This window comes from Osmia lignaria, chromosome 4 (genome assembly GCF_051020975.1).
Source record: "Osmia lignaria lignaria isolate PbOS001 chromosome 4, iyOsmLign1, whole genome shotgun sequence".
NCBI lineage: Eukaryota > Metazoa > Arthropoda > Insecta > Hymenoptera > Megachilidae > Osmia > Osmia lignaria.
In genome coordinates this window covers 11,123,642-11,142,198 of record NC_135035.1, presented here as the reverse complement: position 1 = coordinate 11,142,198, position 18,557 = coordinate 11,123,642, and the positions used below count along the sequence as shown (strand labels likewise).

The 18,557-nt window shown below is 39.1% G+C and overlaps 4 protein-coding genes across 7 annotated transcripts; 1 reads left to right on the top strand and 3 right to left on the bottom strand.

Moving 5' to 3' along the window:
- Positions 1-81: 81 nt before the first annotated feature.
- LOC117603357 (ATP-dependent RNA helicase DDX42) lies at positions 82-3,843 on the bottom strand. 3 transcript variants are annotated; one of them, XM_034322409.2, is made up of 10 exons: positions 3,701-3,843; positions 2,972-3,202; positions 2,623-2,895; positions 2,006-2,546; positions 1,677-1,905; positions 1,294-1,568; positions 1,060-1,210; positions 650-984; positions 436-564; positions 82-374 (listed from the first exon to the last, which is right to left on the bottom strand). In XM_034322409.2, the coding sequence occupies exons 2-10, from the start codon at positions 3,184-3,186 to the stop codon at positions 198-200; spliced, it is 2,325 nt and encodes a 774-aa protein (XP_034178300.1). In that variant the 5' UTR covers positions 3,187-3,202; positions 3,701-3,843; the 3' UTR covers positions 82-197. The 3 variants fall into 3 exon arrangements, with proteins under 3 accessions (XP_034178300.1, XP_034178299.1, XP_034178301.1); XM_034322408.2 differs by having other exon boundaries at positions 2,972-3,199; positions 3,701-3,825; XM_034322410.2 differs by lacking the exon at positions 3,701-3,843 and adding an exon at positions 3,589-3,688 and having other exon boundaries at positions 2,972-3,199.
- Positions 3,844-3,984: 141 nt separating this feature from the next.
- Positions 3,985-10,805, top strand: LOC117603361 (cationic amino acid transporter 4). The gene is made up of 10 exons (XM_034322419.2): positions 3,985-4,481; positions 4,714-4,863; positions 5,071-5,319; positions 5,391-5,726; positions 5,802-6,048; positions 6,119-6,518; positions 6,583-6,811; positions 6,875-7,036; positions 7,117-10,326; positions 10,431-10,805. The coding sequence occupies exons 2-9, from the start codon at positions 4,722-4,724 to the stop codon at positions 7,296-7,298; spliced, it is 1,947 nt and encodes a 648-aa protein (XP_034178310.1). The 5' UTR covers positions 3,985-4,481; positions 4,714-4,721; the 3' UTR covers positions 7,299-10,326; positions 10,431-10,805.
- On the bottom strand, positions 10,136-14,176 carry LOC117603199 (acetyl-coenzyme A transporter 1). Of its 2 annotated transcripts, XM_034322102.2 has the most exons (8): positions 13,388-14,176; positions 12,863-13,307; positions 12,599-12,792; positions 12,343-12,527; positions 12,140-12,257; positions 11,844-12,059; positions 11,555-11,768; positions 10,136-11,196 (listed from the first exon to the last, which is right to left on the bottom strand). In XM_034322102.2, exons 1-7 carry the CDS (start codon positions 13,595-13,597, stop codon positions 11,589-11,591), a joined length of 1,548 nt encoding a protein of 515 aa, XP_034177993.1. In that variant the 5' UTR covers positions 13,598-14,176; the 3' UTR covers positions 10,136-11,196; positions 11,555-11,588. The 2 variants fall into 2 exon arrangements, with proteins under 2 accessions (XP_034177993.1, XP_034177992.1); XM_034322101.2 differs by having other exon boundaries at positions 10,136-11,768.
- A 461-nt stretch (positions 14,177-14,637) lies between these two features.
- Positions 14,638-18,491, bottom strand: LOC117603201 (uncharacterized). Its single transcript, XM_076688100.1, has 7 exons — positions 16,295-18,491; positions 16,083-16,208; positions 15,890-16,003; positions 15,557-15,809; positions 15,278-15,463; positions 15,060-15,214; positions 14,638-14,978 (listed from the first exon to the last, which is right to left on the bottom strand). Exons 1-7 carry the CDS (start codon positions 16,516-16,518, stop codon positions 14,816-14,818), a joined length of 1,221 nt encoding a protein of 406 aa, XP_076544215.1. The 5' UTR covers positions 16,519-18,491; the 3' UTR covers positions 14,638-14,815.
- Between the last annotated feature and the right edge of the window lie 66 nt (positions 18,492-18,557).

Below are 18,557 nucleotides of genomic sequence, written 5' to 3'. Positions count from 1 at the left end.
TCTCAATAAAGACTCTTGCCCGTTGAACGCTGTTAGGTGGTTAGTTTCGAAAGGAGAAGAAAATTTGAACCAGATGCAGGATTGGTAAAATTAAATTTTATTATAATATAAAACAATTCGGCATCGTCGTTTCATTGCATTTCGTTAGCGATAATAATAGTATACACAAAATAATGGTAAATTTTACAGTCATTCGATTATTCCCATCGACTCTTCCTCACTCTCTTCTTCTCCCCGCTGGTATTTGATGCTTGGCTATTCTGAGATCGCGATTGTTCCGTATTTGGTTTTGGTGGTACAGGAGGCGGTGGTGGCATTATCACCGAAGGACGTGTAATAGTTTGTTCCCACGTGTGATCCGACGATGCCCGAAACTAAAATCAAATATCCCTCTATATATTATTACGCTTTATCACCTAAGAAAACGTAACTTACCTGAGAAGTGTATTGACTGCGAAACGCAGCTTTCATAGCGGATAATCGATCGCTACCAGGTCCATGTCTCTCTAATTTCTTCACCACTTCGCTAATGTCCTTCGATCCTTGCGACGAAGAACCGCTACTCTAAAGTCGTAACAATTTCAAATAATCCTACTTTCGTCCGAAGGGAATTATTTATGATAAAAAAAGAAATTCGACGAATAAATACCGAAGTCGACGAAGTTTCAGGCCTTCCTCTAAAACCAAGTCCAGCTCCTCCGACGTTCAAACTTTTTCCCTTTCCACCTTTGAATCTCGATTTTCGGAACCAAGCGCTTTGCATCGCCAAGTCCATCAGACTCTTTGGTACCTCCTGGTTCGCTCCTTCCAAATTTCGGACTAGATGTCCTGCGAATTCTTTGTCCTTTTCCGTCACAAGGGTATACGCCGTACCCTTTTCCCCGGCTCGACCCGTTCTACCTATCCTATGCGTGTGAATATCGATATCTCGCGCTACGTCGTAATTCACGACAGTTCTGATATGTGGAATGTCCAAACCTCGGGCTACAGGAAATTAAAAAGTTTCACTGAAACATCCAGTAACAAGTTTCCAAAAAAATCCCAAAGTAGTAACATTACCAGCAACGTCAGTAGCAACCAAAGTACTGACTTCCTTCTTCTTAAAAGCCGTGATCACTTTATTCCTTTCAATTTGATCCATATCACCGTGCAGAAGCAAAACATCAAACTCTTTCAACTTGAGATTATTCGCAAGCTCCTCCGCGTTAAGCTGCGATGCAAATCGAACGATACTTTAAATACTTTCCTGTATCTCATTGATCCAAATAAGCCGCGCGACCATGATTGACTGACCTTTTTGGTAACGAAGATTAACAGGCTACCAGCGCTTAAAAATTCGACCAAATTCTGCAACAACCAAGCCCACTTGCCGGTTGGATTATTATTAAAGACTACCACGTGCTGAGTAACGTCAGCATTAGCTTCACCAACGTCCCCTTGAACTATCCTAACCGGGTCTGTTAAAACATCCCTCGCTAGCTTTTCTACCCTCTTTTTGAAAGTTGCACTGAACAACAACGTTTGCCTGTCCGGCCTAACGTGGTTACAAATTGAACGTACTTGCGGCTCTGGAATCAGATAGAGCGATAACAAGTGAAACAACAATCTTGTCGATAAAAATGAACACACAGTTAATTCGTTGTAATCGATTCTAATAGACTTGTCTTGTTCCTTACCGAAACCCATATCGAACATTCTATCGGCTTCGTCTAATACCAGAAATGTTGCTCTGGTTAGATTCGTCGCTTTCATTTTGACTAAATCTATAATTCTACCCGGTGTTGCGACTACTATCTCCGCACCCCCTTCCAACGCTTTACTTTGTTCCCATTTGCTACCACCACCGTAGCAGCAACACACTTGAATGTTATAGACTTTCCCAAACTTTCTTGCTTCTTGATAAATCTACGAATACAAGTAAGTCGATAAAATGGTTTTGACGAACTTAGCTTATCCACGTATAGTGTTGTTTCCCTTAAAATATCTTATCGTTAGAATTAAATACCTGTTGAGACAATTCTCTTGTTGGGGCAAGAATCAAGCCGATAGGTCCGTCGCCAGCCTTTAATTCTCTCTGATCCATTATGTGAACCAACATGGGCCAAATGAAGGCTGCGGTTTTACCGCTACCAGTCTTTGCTATACCTATTATATCCCTGCCACTTAATGCGGCAGGAACGGCTTGAGCTTGGATAGGAGTGGGTTGGGTATATTCGTTTTTTCTAATTGCTTTTATTAACGCATCGTCAAAACCAAAATGACCGAAACTTGTGACCGGGTTAGGCGGCGAGGGACCAGATACCTTTATCCCCAACGTCTTTCTCAAATCGTCGATCTGTTGTTTGCTTAAGCTGGCGATTTCATCGTGGACGTTGTAAAAGTTTTTCTCAAACGACTCGTACTGTATCTCGCTATGATCGATGGGAGGCAGAGGATCGATCTCTTTCTTTTTCGGAGGCGCGATAGGATTCCCGTCCTCGTCGTATTCGATTTCTTGGTCAGATTCCTCTTGTTGTAACCCCGCGGTTGGGTTTTCCTCCATATACCTTGTCGGATAAACAACCCGGTCAATTTTTCTCTGCTTCTTCGCTCCCATCTCGCCGGTCAATCGGCGCAACTTACCTGTAATAGCTTTCTTCGTCGTCCTCGCAGTCGATATCTGCTCTGAATCCCTTAGACTTGTCTTCCTTGCGCTCATCTTCCGCGAGCTGAGCTTCGTAAGTGTTTTTCTTCACTTCGGCATCTATACCAGCCATGAAAGCATCCAGCGGATCTTCATCGCTGTCGCTCTCCTGTTTTGGCGTCGATTTCTTCATCCAATCGTAGGTAGGAGATCCAGGCGCGGGTATATATTCTAAAGAGAATGGTGGAGGATCGTCGTCGTCCTCGAAGTATCTAGCTCGAAGTAATCGTGAAATTTAGAATTTGCTCTCCACTTATTCTCTACTTCTCTCTCCCAACTTATACTCACTCTTCTTCGGTTTTACTACGTTTTTTTGGCATACCCCAACACGCGGACAAAGCATTTTCAGTGATTGAATTCATGGTATGATACCCTTGTTTGCTTAGGGTAGAATTTGGGGGAGGTGGTGGTATATTTGAGCCGCTTCTTTTGGTACCAGTCATTTGGAAACCGGCAAATCCAAAGCCTTTTGGCTTGTTACCTCCTCCACGGTGGTAACTCATGTTTTTCTAATATCTGCTAAAACATGGTTATATTAACAATGCTTGCTTACCCTAAGTGTACTGCTACCTGGCCTCAAAAGTTGGATTCATAGGTAGGTCTTTATTCTTGAGATCCTCTTAATTACATCAATTAATTTTGATGCAAACCAAAATATTGCCATTTGATGTTATAAATTTTAAATACACTTTGTTTAAAAAATTACAGAAACATAAGAGAAAAATCAATGAAATGATCGGCACTATTTCTCGTATCTGGTCACTAAAATAACAAATGTAGTACGGAATACGTGGGAAGGTTTCAAGTAACAATTGTACGACACTATTTTAACAACATTGCGAAATCAATTTTGGCAATACATATTTATTGTTTCCATGTAAATGTAAAGGAAGAGGTTAGAAAACCTTTGTAACCCATTAATTTCGCGGAGAACGTTGAAGCTGCGATTTCTTTACACGTAATCGCGGACCCACTGATTCACCGATATTTTAGGAGGATTACGTTAGGCAAATATACCTTATGCAAATATCCTTCTGGCAAATAAAATTTCACATCTAACAAAATGAGACTTTACTCCAATATCGAACGGTAAAGTAATACATACTGCAACAACTTGGACGGTGCTGCCTCCATACGGAGTCTTTGGTGTATTAGACGCCATTGTTCCCTAAAGAATAATCCCAAAACGATTATCACTTAATTATCTTTCAAATCATACAGTTTATCTTCGTAATATGCATTTTATCAAAAAATTCGTCTATCATAAATATTGGAATTTCATTTCTAGTATGTTATTTGCAACTTAACCGATGTATTTATTGAAAATCCTTGCCTCTTCATCTTGTTCCTCCTGTCACATAATCTTATTAGACAATGATGGACCAAAGTTAGTTTCATTAGAGAAGCTAAAGCAAAGTATCGATAATTATTAAAAATCGTAAAGCTAAATTCACGAAGTTTCAGAAATAAATTAAAAGCTAGGAATTGCGAGCAAAAAATTGATGTTCCGCTTGTTGATTAGAAATGCGGATGCGGTGGAACGATAAGGCACGTTTTATTAAAACGTGTTTAATATCGCAGCAATGTCGATTGAGAGGATCTTCATTCATAGTTTTGTGGTCGAGAGTGACATAAATAGTCCTATCACAGCTGAATCGATCGAATATCTGAGCCTGCGTGTTAACGGAGGCGCCATGCGACTTCTCCAATTTCAGCGTCCGTCGTGATTTCGTTTGTCGCAGTTCACGTTTTCTTACGTGTATCGAAAATTAGTGCATTTCAACTGAAATAATCCCTCGTAAGTACTCGAATAATTGTCAAACTTTTTACTTGACAACACTTGGTCATAACGTGTCTGTTGAGCAAATATTTGCTCCTGAGTGTTCTTTAACGAGAACAACCGTTTTGACATTCCATTCTCCAGTTATCCTGAAAACGAAGATAATCGGACTTGTGAAATATCTGGAATTTGATGCATCATCGTTGATACACGGTTGATCGCAAACAATTCTGATCGAAATATCTTTCAGAAATCAAAATGCCGTCGGTTCGCCGGATGATCCTGGGACACGTCGTGTCTGGCTTGTGTAGTAAAATGAATCGTACGAAAAAACTTCAAGGTGATTTGCTCGAGACACCCATGAAACGATGCCTTTCCACCTTCGATATTACGTTGCTCGGTAAGTTTGTTGTTTTATGCTATTTTAATCGTAAGGACGCGTACGGCTACCACTCGCGATATCGCACCCGAACGCGATAAAGCAGTTCTCAAACCGGAAAAATGTTAATTGCACTCTTGCAAAATAACATTCTGATTCTGGGAGACATATACATACATGGAATGTCAGCTGTAAATCGTTAATGCCAAACTTATGTTTATCTCGTAGGTGTGGGTCATATGGTTGGCGCTGGAATCTACGTTCTGACAGGAACGGTAGCCCACAACACGGCTGGTCCAGGTGTTATTTTAAGCTTCCTACTCGCCGGTCTAGCTTCCTTGTTGGCGGCATTGTGCTACGCGGAATTCGGAGCGCGAATTCCAAAAGCTGGTAGCGCTTACGTTTACACGTACATTTCTGTCGGTGAATTTTGGGCTTTCGTTATCGGATGGAACATCATATTGGAGCACATGATAGGTACAAATGTTTCTCTCGTCTCGGTATTCGTACCACCTTACAAGCTTCGTAGAACTATTACTTTTAAACAGGAGCCGCATCGGTGGCCAGAGCTTGGAGCGGATACGTTGATTCTTTGGCGGGAGGATCTATTAGCAATTACACCCGTCACATAATGCACGGGTATACCATGGGAGAACCGTTCGGAAACATTCCCGATTTACTTGCCGCAGGATTGTGTCTTGCTTACGCGATGTTACTGGCATTAGGGGTGAAATGTTCAGCGACAGTTAATTCTTTACTCACTATCGTAAATCTCGCTGTAATGGCGCTGGTGATCGGTTTGGGAGTTTATTACGCTGATCTTTCTAACTGGAGCAGCCAGAACGGAGGCTTCCTACCATTTGGTTTCGGGGGTGTGCTAGCAGGTAACGTTTCTTACTCGAAATATTTACACGATTAAACTATTTCCGCCGCTGACTCGATTATCGCATCGAACACAGGCGCTGCAACGTGTTTCTACGCTTTCGTGGGCTTTGATTCGATCGCAACTTCCGGCGAAGAAGCTCGCGACCCAGGACACAGTATACCGCGAGCGACTCTTTTATCCATGGCGATCGTAACCATCGGATACGTGATGGTCGGCGCCGCTCTAACTCTGGTCGTACCATTTTGGAACATCAATCCAGCGGCAGCACTTCCGGAAGCGTTTTCTTCGAGGGGAATACCATGGGCCAAATACGTGATAAGGTTGCATTAACTTTAACATCGATTTCAAATAAGGCACAACTTTATTAAAACAATAATCGTTTACATGCAGTGTTGGGGCTTTATGCGGAATGACGACAACTCTTTTCGGATCCCTGTTCTCCTTGCCGCGAACAATGTACGCGATGGCGAACGATGGTCTTCTCTTTGGTTTTCTGGGCCACGTAAGCGAGCGTACGCAAGTCCCGGTTCTCAATTTGGCCATCAGCGGTTCCGTCAGTGCCTTAATCGCTTTGCTCTTCGACCTTCAACATCTGGTCGAATTCATGTCCATCGGTACTTTCCTGGCCTACACCATTGTCTCAGCAAGCGTGATTATTTTGAGATATCGTCCTGAGAAGAACACAGTTGCGTCTTCGAACGCTGGTACACCGAGTAGTTTGACGTCACCACCTACGGAGGGTGCCGATTCCAATAGCGATTGTAATAGTATCACGTCCGCGGAATCCGAGGTTAGTGTTTTACTTCGCTCAATTTCGATCGCTGTACGATCGATTGTAATCTTCTTTTTCGCAGTTATTGGACATCAGCGAGGGTGTTGGTAAACTGAAACCACGATACGCCTGGTTGGCCAACTTTTTAGGTAACTGTAAACCAGGAAACGCAGTGGCAGGTTCCGTGATGATTTACACGGTTGGATGCATTTCCCTTTGTCCTCTGTTGATATTAATATCCGAAACGTACTTTGCCCCAGCATGGTGGGACTACTTTGTTATGGCAAACGTTGTTCTGTTATTGATAGGAAGTGAGTGTTTCCTATCCGTTTCCGACACCACACGGTTCAGAAATTAATCAAGGATAATCGTAGGTTTGCTCGTCATCGCTGCGCATCAACAGAATCCTCCCACTGGTAAATTTCGCGTACCTATGGTACCATTGGTACCAGCTTTAAGTATTCTATTCAACGTTGGACTGATGTTCCACTTGTCGCTTTTAACTTGGTTACGATTCCTTGTATGGATGATTGTTGGTAAGTCGATGCGTTAATAATTCTTTTCTCTTCCATTATCTTGACTGATAACGTCATTCTTGTCAACTCATTCATTGCAGGCATGTTGATATACTTCTTGTACGGGATTCACTACAGCAAAGAAGCCGCTAGTCCAAATTCATATTCGATTTTAATGGCAACTTCGGAAGCTGGAAGAGGTGCCAAGTGGGGCGCCACATTGCGCGTTAATCAGAAAAGCGACAAAGTCCCAATTTTGAACGAAGAGGATTTCGTACATTAGAAAGAGGTAGCGTTCATCGGAAAGTATTTCAAGATATGCCATTCGACGCTGGATGTAAGTATATTGTGTGATGTAGAAAGGTAAGAAAAGTTATTGTATATTATGACCATCAGTTTCTCGCGATCAACGTTTTCACAGTTCTTTGTACATACATACAAACGTTGGATAAATCGTGCTATACTTCCCTTTCGAGACGTTTTGCCTTTAACAGTTAAGCGACTGAACGTCCAAGGGATTTCAGAATAGACAAGACTGTGTTTTAGTATTTATCTTAATTAGGTTTTCGATAGATCGTCGTGTTACGTTTGCAACACGTTAAGATTCAGTTTGAAAATGCTCTGTCTTCTTTATATTTTACTACGCACAAGTTAATGGTGTGTGCCATTTTTTCTGTTCGTATTTTAACAAATGTACATTGATTCTCGATATGCCTACCAATGTACATTGATTATAAATTTACGTGTTGATATACATACATAGATAGATGAGTGAAATACAAAGTTCATCCGGTGATATATGTATGTAGCGTGTAAAATAGCAGCATTCAACTGACACTGAAAGAGGAACTACCCAAGTGTTACACTCACTTATTAATGAAACTTTGACAGCTTGTAGAGCTCGTCGGGCTGAACACGCCTATGCCCCTTTTGGGAGCAGACGGTTAATTGTTTAAAAGATATTAACAATTACATTTAGTTACTCCTTACATTCTGAAATATGACAAACTCACACATACAACTCGTAATCTAGAGATCCGCGGTTCAAATCCTTGGTTCCCAACATTTTTTCTTTTTTTTTAATGATAATTTGTCTCTTTTTGAATAACTATTGCATAAAAATTTTCATAAAAAAAAAAAAAAATTTTTGGGAACCAAGGATTTGAACCGAGGACCTTCAGATTACGAGTCATGGATCCGCTCCGTGGTTAAACACATGACTCACAATCTAAAGGTCCTCGGTTCAAATCTCCTTGGTTCCCATTTTTTTTTTTTTTTTTTTTTTTTTTTAATAATTTGTCTCTTTTTGAATAACTAAAATTCTATATAATTCTAAACAAACTGGCAAGGTTTCATTAATAAGTGAGTGTAACACTTGGGTAGTTCTCCGTATGAGGGAAAACGTTACATTATTAACAATTTGCTCTTTTAATACGGTCTGAAATCTGATCTGTCAAATTCCAAAGCGTTGCACGGTGAAACATATGAACTCGAAGATGTGTAAAGCGAAAAGGAAAAGATCAGATTTTTAAAAGAGCATGTAAACTGATCGTCTATTTGAAGAAAATTTAAACCTTTTGCTGCGAGGATCGAAACATGGTGCCTTGGGAACGGATAGATTATTTATACAGTAAGATATACGAATCTAAAAGCAAGACAATAGATTCGCCTATTATACGGCGGATATTAACGATAAGTTTAAGATTACCTATACACGGATTTGCTAGGCACACGAATTGCCCAAACGCATCATCATGATCGATACGTGTTCTGGGATGGTTTCTTCCTTAACGAATCCCTTGTAAGATTAGAGAAAATTCGTTGTAATTATTATTTAACTGCCTTTAGACACAAAATTTGAACCACAAAGTACAATTAAATCAACTTGTTCTATAACGTAAATCATCTCTGGGATTAACCGTTCCTAATCCACCAATTTATTCACGATCTCCTTACGTTGAACATACCAAAAGAACCACTTTTGACGCCAAACAAATATTGAGTAATACATCGTGTTGTACCTTAAATTACCGTTTCTGTGTGATATATATATATTATATATGGATGTATATTGTCTTCAGTTCTTCAGCTAAGCAGATCCAGCAAGGATCGTTTACCGTAGAAAATAATATAATCGGTGTTACATAAGAAAGTATACGTATATTGATATCTTAATGGTGGTTACTACCGTCAAAGTGCCGTAGATGTTATATAGATGACCATTTATTATAGCTAAACATCGTAACCACGTTAAACGTATGATTGAACGCCAATGATTATCGCTTTGAAACGATAATCAATCGAATAGTTTACACTTTTTTCAGATGCAAAGAAACGTTTTAAATACATATCGTTTAATGTAAAAAGTTATAGCAGAGCAACAGTATATATATAGTAGCCTGATATCTTCTTGTTTCAGAATGTTGTTTAATATATTCATAATTGTCTTACGGTGTTATTTGAAACGTTTCTTTCGGTATTAAAAAATGTAACATTAATTGGATAAATCGTGGAAAGTTTACTCCTTTATAAATTAGAGAGTATGTATACACGTTTAAAACCAATACGTTACCTTCAACATATAATTAAAATTTGTTGGCACACAATTTCAAGTAGATATATAAATACGTACAAAATTATCGCAATAAATGAATGGATACACGCTGCGATCGCACAGAAGCGTTCACGCGCAAATCTACATGCAATTAAAATTCGAATAACTGCAATCAAGCACTATACGTGGTTATCGAGTGCAAGAAATTGTGTATAAAAAAATGGTACCAAAATTATTTGTCGGTGTAGGTACTGTATGTCTTCTAATACACAAATATTTAACAAAGAAAAGATTTATGATTTTTCTACCGTTAATTAATAGTTCGCGTTATTAGCAATCATAGACTTTCAAAACATGCAAATTCCTAACTAACGATTATTCTTTGAGTGGCATACCCTTGACAACATCGTTTAGAAACGTAAGATTATAAAGTACGTCAAATTTGACGTATCGAAAATCAAATAAAGTTCAACCTGAATGCCATTAATAACACGAAACGACAGAGATTTACGAGCAGGTATCGAGCTACGAATCCAGATAAAACACTGAACTCGATAGTCAAGAGCTTTAGAAAGATTTCTAGAATCAAAGTGAACACACGAATTGCAACATGTTGGTGAAACTAATTCTGATCTCAACGATCTGTAGCTTCGTTTATGCACGAAGCATCGAATCTCCTGGTGAAATTCAACAACGTTTATCATTAATTGGTGAACCTCGTTTTGACCCGATCATGGACGTGGAACCTTCGAAATCTGTAAATACTGCATTTTATTTCTCTTATAAACAAGTAGATTTCCTGTGAATAAAGATAACGTTTTAATCGAGCATAGATTAACGTAATTGAAATATAAATCTTAGGAAGCACGACACGTTCTTCGTTTACCTACGGGTCGTATAATCCCAGACGATACTTTGTCACGACCTGTAGAAAGCAGACCGATTACGAATCACGAATCACATCCGGGAATGAAACACCTAAAGAAAAGAGCAATGAATTACAAGGAAGATCATCAGGTCGATTTACGGCCAGGCTGCTGTGGATAAAACACTGGATGAACACATTTAAACGATTCCTCGACAATGGATCTTGTTCCGTAAATATTTATTTTCTTTAAAATGTATTTAAGTGCAATTGGTAGATATCGTTTAAGTGCATATGGTAGATACCGTTTTAATTTCTTTTAATTCTTCTCGCGGTGAGATAGTATACGAAATAAAAAGATTTTCTTGAAACCATACGAAGATCACTGAACAGCATCTCTTCCCGTTACTCCTGTTCGTATAATTCACGATTAATAACGCGATAAGTATAAAGAGAGAGGTTGGAAAAATCCAAGAAAGGTAAGACAAGATTATTCGTATTGAAAACTTTTATTAACATCCCGTATTCGTACATTTTATCATACAAGACCGCGGAACAATTGCAACTTTCATCGTTGGAATTGTTTAAAATCGATAGCAGATATACGGTAAATCTGTGCAATATATCATGTATATTACATTGTAACTAAATGTTACCAACCTTCATGGAAGGATAAGATTCAAAGATCATGTAAAAAACAACAAAGATTTCTTTACATTTTCGGCATATCGGCACAGTAATATGTAGAAGGAATGGAATGGTCTGTAACAAAAACGACATGCCGTAAATGAATTCCTTCTCTTGTAAAAATAATATCATAATCGACGCAGTACTCGTTGAACGTTATTATTGTGCTAATGCTTGAAAGGATATCATACAAATTCTTTTTTATAACAAGATTAGATATCGAATGTGTGCTTCGTACAACTTCGATCTTTCGCGTTACAAAAAATAATTTAAACGAAAAACAAAAATAAAAAAAAAGTAACCAAAAAAGTTCGGATAATAAAATTGGAACACTTGGGTAGATACTCGGAAAAAACCCACGGCATAGACAGCTAACACACAGTCGCTTTACACGCAATCATTTTGTACATTTTTTTTAAATAATTAAAGGTACCGTGTCAACAAGTTGTAAGATCGATTCAATACTGTTATCTGTTCTGTTTCGAAAGTATAACTTTCCAAGCAGACATCGATCTCCTCTGTAAGGAGTCGATTTTTCGTCGACCCCATCTGAGCCATAGGAGTCCTATGATCAAACATAAGACACTCTCGATGTAATAGCCATCGAGCTGCATATTACAAAGACCATTGTGCGTATTCGCGCAAAGCTGCAACAGAGAAAAATTCAATAAACAATTACTGGTCGAATCAGTAATTTAATATAACTTAATATTACGACCAACCTCTCTTTTTGAAATTGTACTACAGTCATTGGAGGGATCGGTGCTACATTGTCGGAACGTTAATGAATCAACGAACCAAAGCGCTGCCGTTCCTGGCCAATTACCTCCGAGATTACATAACGTATTCAATAATGTCATGTAGGTACCACCTACCGCAGGATCACTAATTTTCGCGAAAAACGCCATAGATGCCACGAACATGCTACTTGTGAAAACCTGGCATAAGTGGAAATAACTTGAATGAATATCTGTCTGTTTCGAGATACATCGAGATACATTATCGAAATATACTTTACCTGATGTATCAAATATAAAACTATTAATATTACAAAATAGTAAGCTGGTACTTGTCCACCGCTTACAACGTACGGTGTCACCCATACTAAAAACGCTGCTACTAGCCCGAAAGCTAATCTATACGATTAATGAAAAATTTCAGTTAAATGCTGTGGTAAAAATGAAACACATATTTTACGATACTCGTAAATTTTGTCATTACCTATAAGGCATAGCCATTATGTACACGTCCATCGGTCTCGGACCGACCGTATACCTCGAAATTGCTAACGGTAATAATATCTGTAACGGTATCATAGGCACGGCCATAAGGGCGAATTTTTCTTTTGGTATACCAGCTTCTACTAGCTTTAAACCCGTCACAGCATCGCAAGCAGAAAACCCTATCTGCAGTCAATGATAATACAATATTATTAACGATCGTACAGATATAAATTCTCTACTATGCATCTTCTGACCTTAGCAGTTAACAGGAATACAATGATGGTTTTTATGGCTGGTAATTTGAAAATATTCCAAAGTAATCTGTATGCATGTTTGATGTCTGTATTTAATTCCCCACCTTTGTGCATCTTTCCTGAATCTTCATGTTTGAATATTGCAAGAAAAGTGGTTGTTATAATAAATATCCAACCCCAGAAGTAAAGAAATCCTATAGCAGGAAAGATATACAAATTATAAACATCATCTTTTCACATGCACAGTAATTCATGATTGCTTACCAGGTAGGGTCAGTATACCCTTGCTGGAAGGAATGTATCTCAAGTAACTATTACAAAATTCTGCTGACTCTAATGCCATGAAAAGTACATAACCAATGAAATAACCAGCTGTTTGTCCCACACTGTTGCAGGTGGATGCATAACCCACATTGCATCTTTTTAACATTGTCAATGCCCACCCATCTACTACAATGTCTTGAGTGGCAGCAAGAACATTTAGAGTAAAGAATATTACAGTTAACATTTCTATGTTGGGCTTTGCTGTGTCATCACCTAACCACCGGTTTATGTGGCCAGATAAAAGCAGCATGAAAAATCCCATTAAATATTGAGTAGGAATCAACCATGTTTTCCTTCTCCCAAATGTTTGAGAAAATACAGAATCTACTATGGGTGCCCAAAAGAGTTTCAATGAAAAGGGCCATTGAACAAAACTGAACTCAGCCTAGGAGTAAAATAATATTCGTATAATAATCAATTATTTTTCTCGCTTTGATCGATCTTAACGCAAATTTCGGGAATTACCTGTTGACGATACGAAACGTCCCGGTTTTGAAGTAACATAGGAATAGAGCTGCATAAACCCAATGGTATTCCTTGCAACAGATATAAAAATAAAAGAATTGCTATATTTTTTTCGTCACCTCGTAAATCCGAATGCTCCTGTACGTGATTCGATTCGCGAATCCCATCCTCTACGCTGCCGTCCTTTTTCATTTTCCGTCTGGTACCCATGAGGAACAACAAAGGTAGTCAGCGACAATATCATGCACCTTATAAAACGACTTCCGACGAAACAGGTGTTCCTTTTACGTAAGTGATAACTTCCAAATTATTATCGCTTACTTTTGACCACACTATTGAAATTCTCATGGGTTACACTGGAATTATCGGTGCAATATTCCAAAGTATCTTAACGCAGCGTCTTTTCTCAAATAATAAGTGATCATTTTTAAACGGAAGAACCACTTATTCGTTGATAAAATGAATTATTTATATTACATCAGTGGTATCAACATTGACGTGGTCATCATCGATATAACCTTAATAACGTGTATCAAGTACTATTGTACCTTCACGAGTAACTAACGAATATAATTCCGATTAAAAACTTAATCTTTTATACGTGTATTAAGAGCAACAACGGCACTGACTAACGTACAAAGCTGTTTCGTTCCGAATCATTCGGTTAAAAATCATATAAATAAACTAGCAATACAGCTTAAAATTGCCACGTTGTTTTTCATTAGGGACACGTCAGTTATACCTGTCTTTCCTGTTTTTTAAGTCACGTGTAAGTCATTTACTACCGAAACTAATAACTCCATAGATGAGCAAAATACTACGCTTGTAATAAGGTGCGCGCGCGCGTTTGGGTGAATCGTCAATGAAACTTAGTTACTTTGTAAACGCACCTTTTATTTCACGTAAAATCCCTCTATACCATCGTTATATATATTAATATTATCCAGTTAATTAATAACGCTTGGAAAACCATGTAAAACGATACACAGATGAAAAAAAAAATTAATATTATGCGTATAAATGACGAGAAATGACCACCTCTAAGATTTCATGAACGAATATCATGAATGGTGGTGGGGATGGCGAATCGGATGAATGAGCCCCGAGCCCCACTACTAGCGCGTTCAGTCGGCGCGGTGGTGGGGTTGAACTACTTCGCCTGCGCCGTGAATCGAAGGCGCTGCGCTTCAGTACCCTCCGGGCGATGCTAGGGGTAAGAGCTTGTTTTTCTTTTTAATTTCTGTGTTATACTTTTATTTTTATTTGTTTACAATTGTCATATATTTTTATTATTGCATTTAAATGTGTTTTCTTCTTATTTATAGTGAAGATTCAGGTTGATATTTTTATTTCTATATAACTTTTTTAATTACAAAAGTTTAATGTATTCTTCGTAGCATTGTTTTCGTGCGTACAGTACGTTTAATTTCAGACTTTAAAAACGAATCGATTCTTAGCTTCTGTAGTTTTTATCAACGTACAGGTAAATGTGTTACAGTGCCATCCGTTCGAAGCAACAACAGTTGCCGCTTTTATTAACTTTCTAATGCGCGCATCGACAGCCTCCGCATTAGGTATATTGTTTAAAATCCTGTAACAATATCATAATTTATGAAATTTTCAGAACTTTCATCATAACTTTTATCGTAACGATAGCAAAAAGGATATATACAGATTTGTAAAACGACGTTCCAATTCTTTTCTTTCTTTAAAGATGTCATCCTTCTTCTTAGGATCAGACCAGTAACGTTTTTGAACTTCACAAGTAAGCCTGGCGATGCAGTTCGGAGAAATTGACATTTTCTTCCCGCCTTGATTATTGTAAACCTATTTGGTAATGCAAAAATTAAGACACAGAAAATCATTTATTCAAGGCGAATTACCAAGTACCTTGGTAGAGTTAGCTTTCAAAGCTTTTAGAATATAATCCATGTAAAGATCTTCGTCTTTGATGGATAAACTCGATCGTTTCCTTCTTCCCGGTACAATGCCAAGTGGAAGAAGAATAGGATTCGCAGCTAAAGCTGCAGCTGCTCCAATTAAAGCAACACCAGCTAACGCTTTTAAAGCCACAGCCTAATGGAAACGATTGTATAAGTCGATACGTTAAAAAGAAAGAAAGAACGAAAGAAAAAAAGCATGGTGAATCGTTCTAAAATTAATCACCACCTTCTGCGCTTGAATATTTGGATGCGAGGGAGCGTTTCCTTCTGGATAATTTGCCTCTGCGCCTCCGAATTCATCGCCATTAGCGAAGGTCCCTGAAATTCCATAACCACCGTTACTAGTTGACCCTCCGTAGCCAGTTGGTCGGCCAGAGCCATATCCCCCATGTCCATAACCATATCCTCCAGAACTTGTAGATTCGTAACCGCCCGGTTTGCGTGAATTTTCGTCTCCATAATTTGGTCGTGAACCGAATCTGTCGCTTATACGAAATCACGTTAAGGTAATTTTATGAAATTGAAAGATATAATTGTCAATTGTAAAGTAATTGGTTACCTATCTCCTCCTTGACTTCCTTGGAATAACGAGCTTCCAAGATAACTTCCACTTCCGGGTCTTCCTATGTTTCCGCTCCAACCTGGTGGTTGTCCTTGCGTTTGCCAACCATACCTATAGATTAATCGTTCAATATGAAACTTGCATTTTTACGTATTCTTCGAGTGAAAACTGGTTAGACAATCTGCTCTACCTATCGGCGGGTAAGCGTTCACCGTACTTGGATGAATATCGATCACCATTCGCAGGGATCTTATTATAATAAGAATCGGGTCGTGTGGGTATGCTGGAATCGTATCTGGATCCGCAGCAGCTGGAACTTGCACGTTTCAATTTTTCATAATGCAACACATTCGAAAGTGAAAAGATTTTTTTTTAATATTCGACTTATCTCTGGTATCCAACTGCAATCGATGGTTTACCGTTCTCGATTGTTTGTCCAAACTTTTATCGTACACATTGCTGTCGTTACTCTTCGGATTCGAAGAGTTTTTAGCTCGAACGATGTTCATTAATTGCTTGTCGTCGATAGACTGATTTTTAACGAATTCAGAAGATGTAGTTTTTTCCACGAACGCACAAGAAACTAGAGTAGTTGTTAACAAAATGCAACTAACGCGGCACAGCATTATGATAATGTATGTAACTAGTTAAAAATCAACTGAATGAAAGCAAGTTTTTTACACGCGTATTAACGTCAAGACAAAGCAAGAGTGGCTCTTCCCATGGTGAAGTTTCACCTTTTTATATAGTTGTCACGCATGGGGTATTGTCGCGTATTTGCCCTTCAGGTCTGGTAGCAACTTTCTTTTCGTTATTATTTCACTGGCTAAAATTACTTACTAACATTTTTATCATACTATTGCCCTTTGAATTTATCTATTATGATAGAAATTTATTCCTCCATCTTTATGTCTGGGCTCTTATAAACCCGTTGATATTAAAAATGAAGGAAAACTTTATTAAGAATACATTTACGAGTTTAGTTGCGTCCCTGCAAGTCATAAAGCGCAACCAAAGGATTAAGTAGAAGTGTGCCGGTGAAAAGAAAAGTGTCATCGGTGTACCAACATTCTTACCGTCACGCTAAAAGTTCTACTAATGCAGCACTATTATATACAGTTTGACATGTTTAAAAATATGGGCGATCAAATTCGTAACATCATTATTTTGCGAACGGGAATCAAACGATAGTTTGTGCGTTTGGAAATTGGAACGATTACCAGGTCGTATATATTCACGTTCCTGTCGATGCTTCCGTTAATTAACGTTTGGCCAATTCCGTATCTTGTCGGAAGTTCAGCAAGCGTGTAGCACGTATACACGTTTCCTTTATTTTTTTCTGCTTTCCCGTAGTACGTTTCTATGTTGGGTCAATTTGTTTTCCTCGTAGGACAAAGGTTTATTGAACAATCTTGTTCGATATACCAGGAATGGCAAGCATAGATTGTATCCTTTAGGTGTACGTATACCTCGTGCCAGAAAATACAATAGAACAATCTGTTCCGCCTGGATGTTTAGAGCGCCGTTGGCTATCAAATCTAGTAATCGCATGTCGCAGCTCGTTGCAACATACTTAACAAATTTACTTGTCTATTGTGCGTGAACTATTCGCAAGGTTGAAAGGAAAGAAACCTCGCGATTCCGAAATCTGACGTATTGTGACGAAGAAGGCAGCTCGAGCTTGTTTCGAAAGTAACTTTATCTTTCATTCAAACTTTTCATCGAATTGATCGTGCAACGCGTTCAAAGAAGATAAATTTATTATCTGTTATAAAGTAAAAAATCCCAGGAGAAGAAATCTGTGCTTTATGCAAAGGGACTAGAGAGCGCGCAGAGATATTACGGAGCTAATTTGAAGCAAAAAAAGGAGGGAAAGGTCGTCGATGAAACGAGAAAATTCGTTGCACGAATGAGGAGAAAGATAAAAGAAAAAGGTAAAAGAAAGAAAAGAGGTGGAGGAGGGGGTGGAGGTGCAGGGTCGCGGAGGGGTGACAGGAGAAGATACGACAAGGACCAAGAGATCGCGGAATGGAGCAAGAGTGGAGTAATCAATACGCATTCACACGCGGTGGCTAGCATCCCGTTTCCATGGGGACCGACGCTGGCGCATGTGCAACTTAACCAATGTTGTACCGTCATAGAAATTCGCTCAGATACAGTTCCGTGGCAGTCAAGCGCGGAGCATTCCATGCACGCTAACCATTTGGCGTCGAACCGTCTGATCGGCAAGTTACGAATCCCTTTCGATTGCTTGCAGAATTCCACGCGCATCTACTGCTGCACTTAAATGCACCAGCATATTCTTCGCTTGGTGGTCAATTAACTCTGATAACGTCGAATACCCGCATCGAACTCGTCATCCATTCCCAGGAACTCATTGACAATGATTTAATTTATGATCTAAAAATGTAAAATAGAGAAACACAGACGCAGCTATACACGATCGTTCCCTCGACGACGGTCATCCCGTGTTCTATCGTTGTCACTGTAGGGTACGGTGCAGCGTTCGACTCTCGGATGTTCACCCCCTGGCCAAGTCAGAGGGGATGGAGATGTTGAAGTTAGCGGGTAACAGGGGGTGTTTCTCCTCGGGGCGCCTGCGTCGAGTCCTCGATGACGACTCGACGAGGTAGGTGCTCGACCCGGACGCAGTACGGAAGAAACG

What these genes read in the sequence shown, in the direction of transcription:
- LOC117603357 (XM_034322409.2), bottom strand. Translation starts at nt 3,186, where the DNA reads ATGAGTTACCACCGTGGAGGAGGTAACAAGCCAAAAGGCTTTGGATTT. An exon ending in CGTAGTAAAACCGAAGAAGA is followed by an intron (nt 2,896 to 2,971) that starts GTGAGTATAAGT and finishes ACTTCGAGCTAG; the next exon opens with ATACTTCGAGGACGACGACG. An exon ending in TAATCTTCGTTACCAAAAAG is followed by an intron (nt 1,211 to 1,293) that starts GTCAGTCAATCA and finishes TTTGCATCGCAG; the next exon opens with CTTAACGCGGAGGAGCTTGC.
- LOC117603361 (XM_034322419.2), top strand. Translation starts at nt 4,722, where the DNA reads ATGCCGTCGGTTCGCCGGATGATCCTGGGACACGTCGTGTCTGGCTTG. An exon ending in TCACGTCCGCGGAATCCGAG is followed by an intron (nt 6,519 to 6,582) that starts GTTAGTGTTTTA and finishes TCTTTTTCGCAG; the next exon opens with TTATTGGACATCAGCGAGGG. An exon ending in TGTTCTGTTATTGATAGGAA is followed by an intron (nt 6,812 to 6,874) that starts GTGAGTGTTTCC and finishes GGATAATCGTAG; the next exon opens with GTTTGCTCGTCATCGCTGCG.
- LOC117603199 (XM_034322101.2), bottom strand. Translation starts at nt 13,597, where the DNA reads ATGGGTACCAGACGGAAAATGAAAAAGGACGGCAGCGTAGAGGATGGG. An exon ending in ATAATGGCTATGCCTTATAG is followed by an intron (nt 12,258 to 12,342) that starts GTAATGACAAAA and finishes TTAATCGTATAG; the next exon opens with ATTAGCTTTCGGGCTAGTAG. An exon ending in GTACAATTTCAAAAAGAGAG is followed by an intron (nt 11,769 to 11,843) that starts GTTGGTCGTAAT and finishes TCTCTGTTGCAG; the next exon opens with CTTTGCGCGAATACGCACAA.
- LOC117603201 (XM_076688100.1), bottom strand. Translation starts at nt 16,518, where the DNA reads ATGCTGTGCCGCGTTAGTTGCATTTTGTTAACAACTACTCTAGTTTCT. An exon ending in CAAATATTCAAGCGCAGAAG is followed by an intron (nt 15,464 to 15,556) that starts GTGGTGATTAAT and finishes CGTTTCCATTAG; the next exon opens with GCTGTGGCTTTAAAAGCGTT. An exon ending in GAACGTCGTTTTACAAATCT is followed by an intron (nt 14,979 to 15,059) that starts GTATATATCCTT and finishes ATATTGTTACAG; the next exon opens with GATTTTAAACAATATACCTA.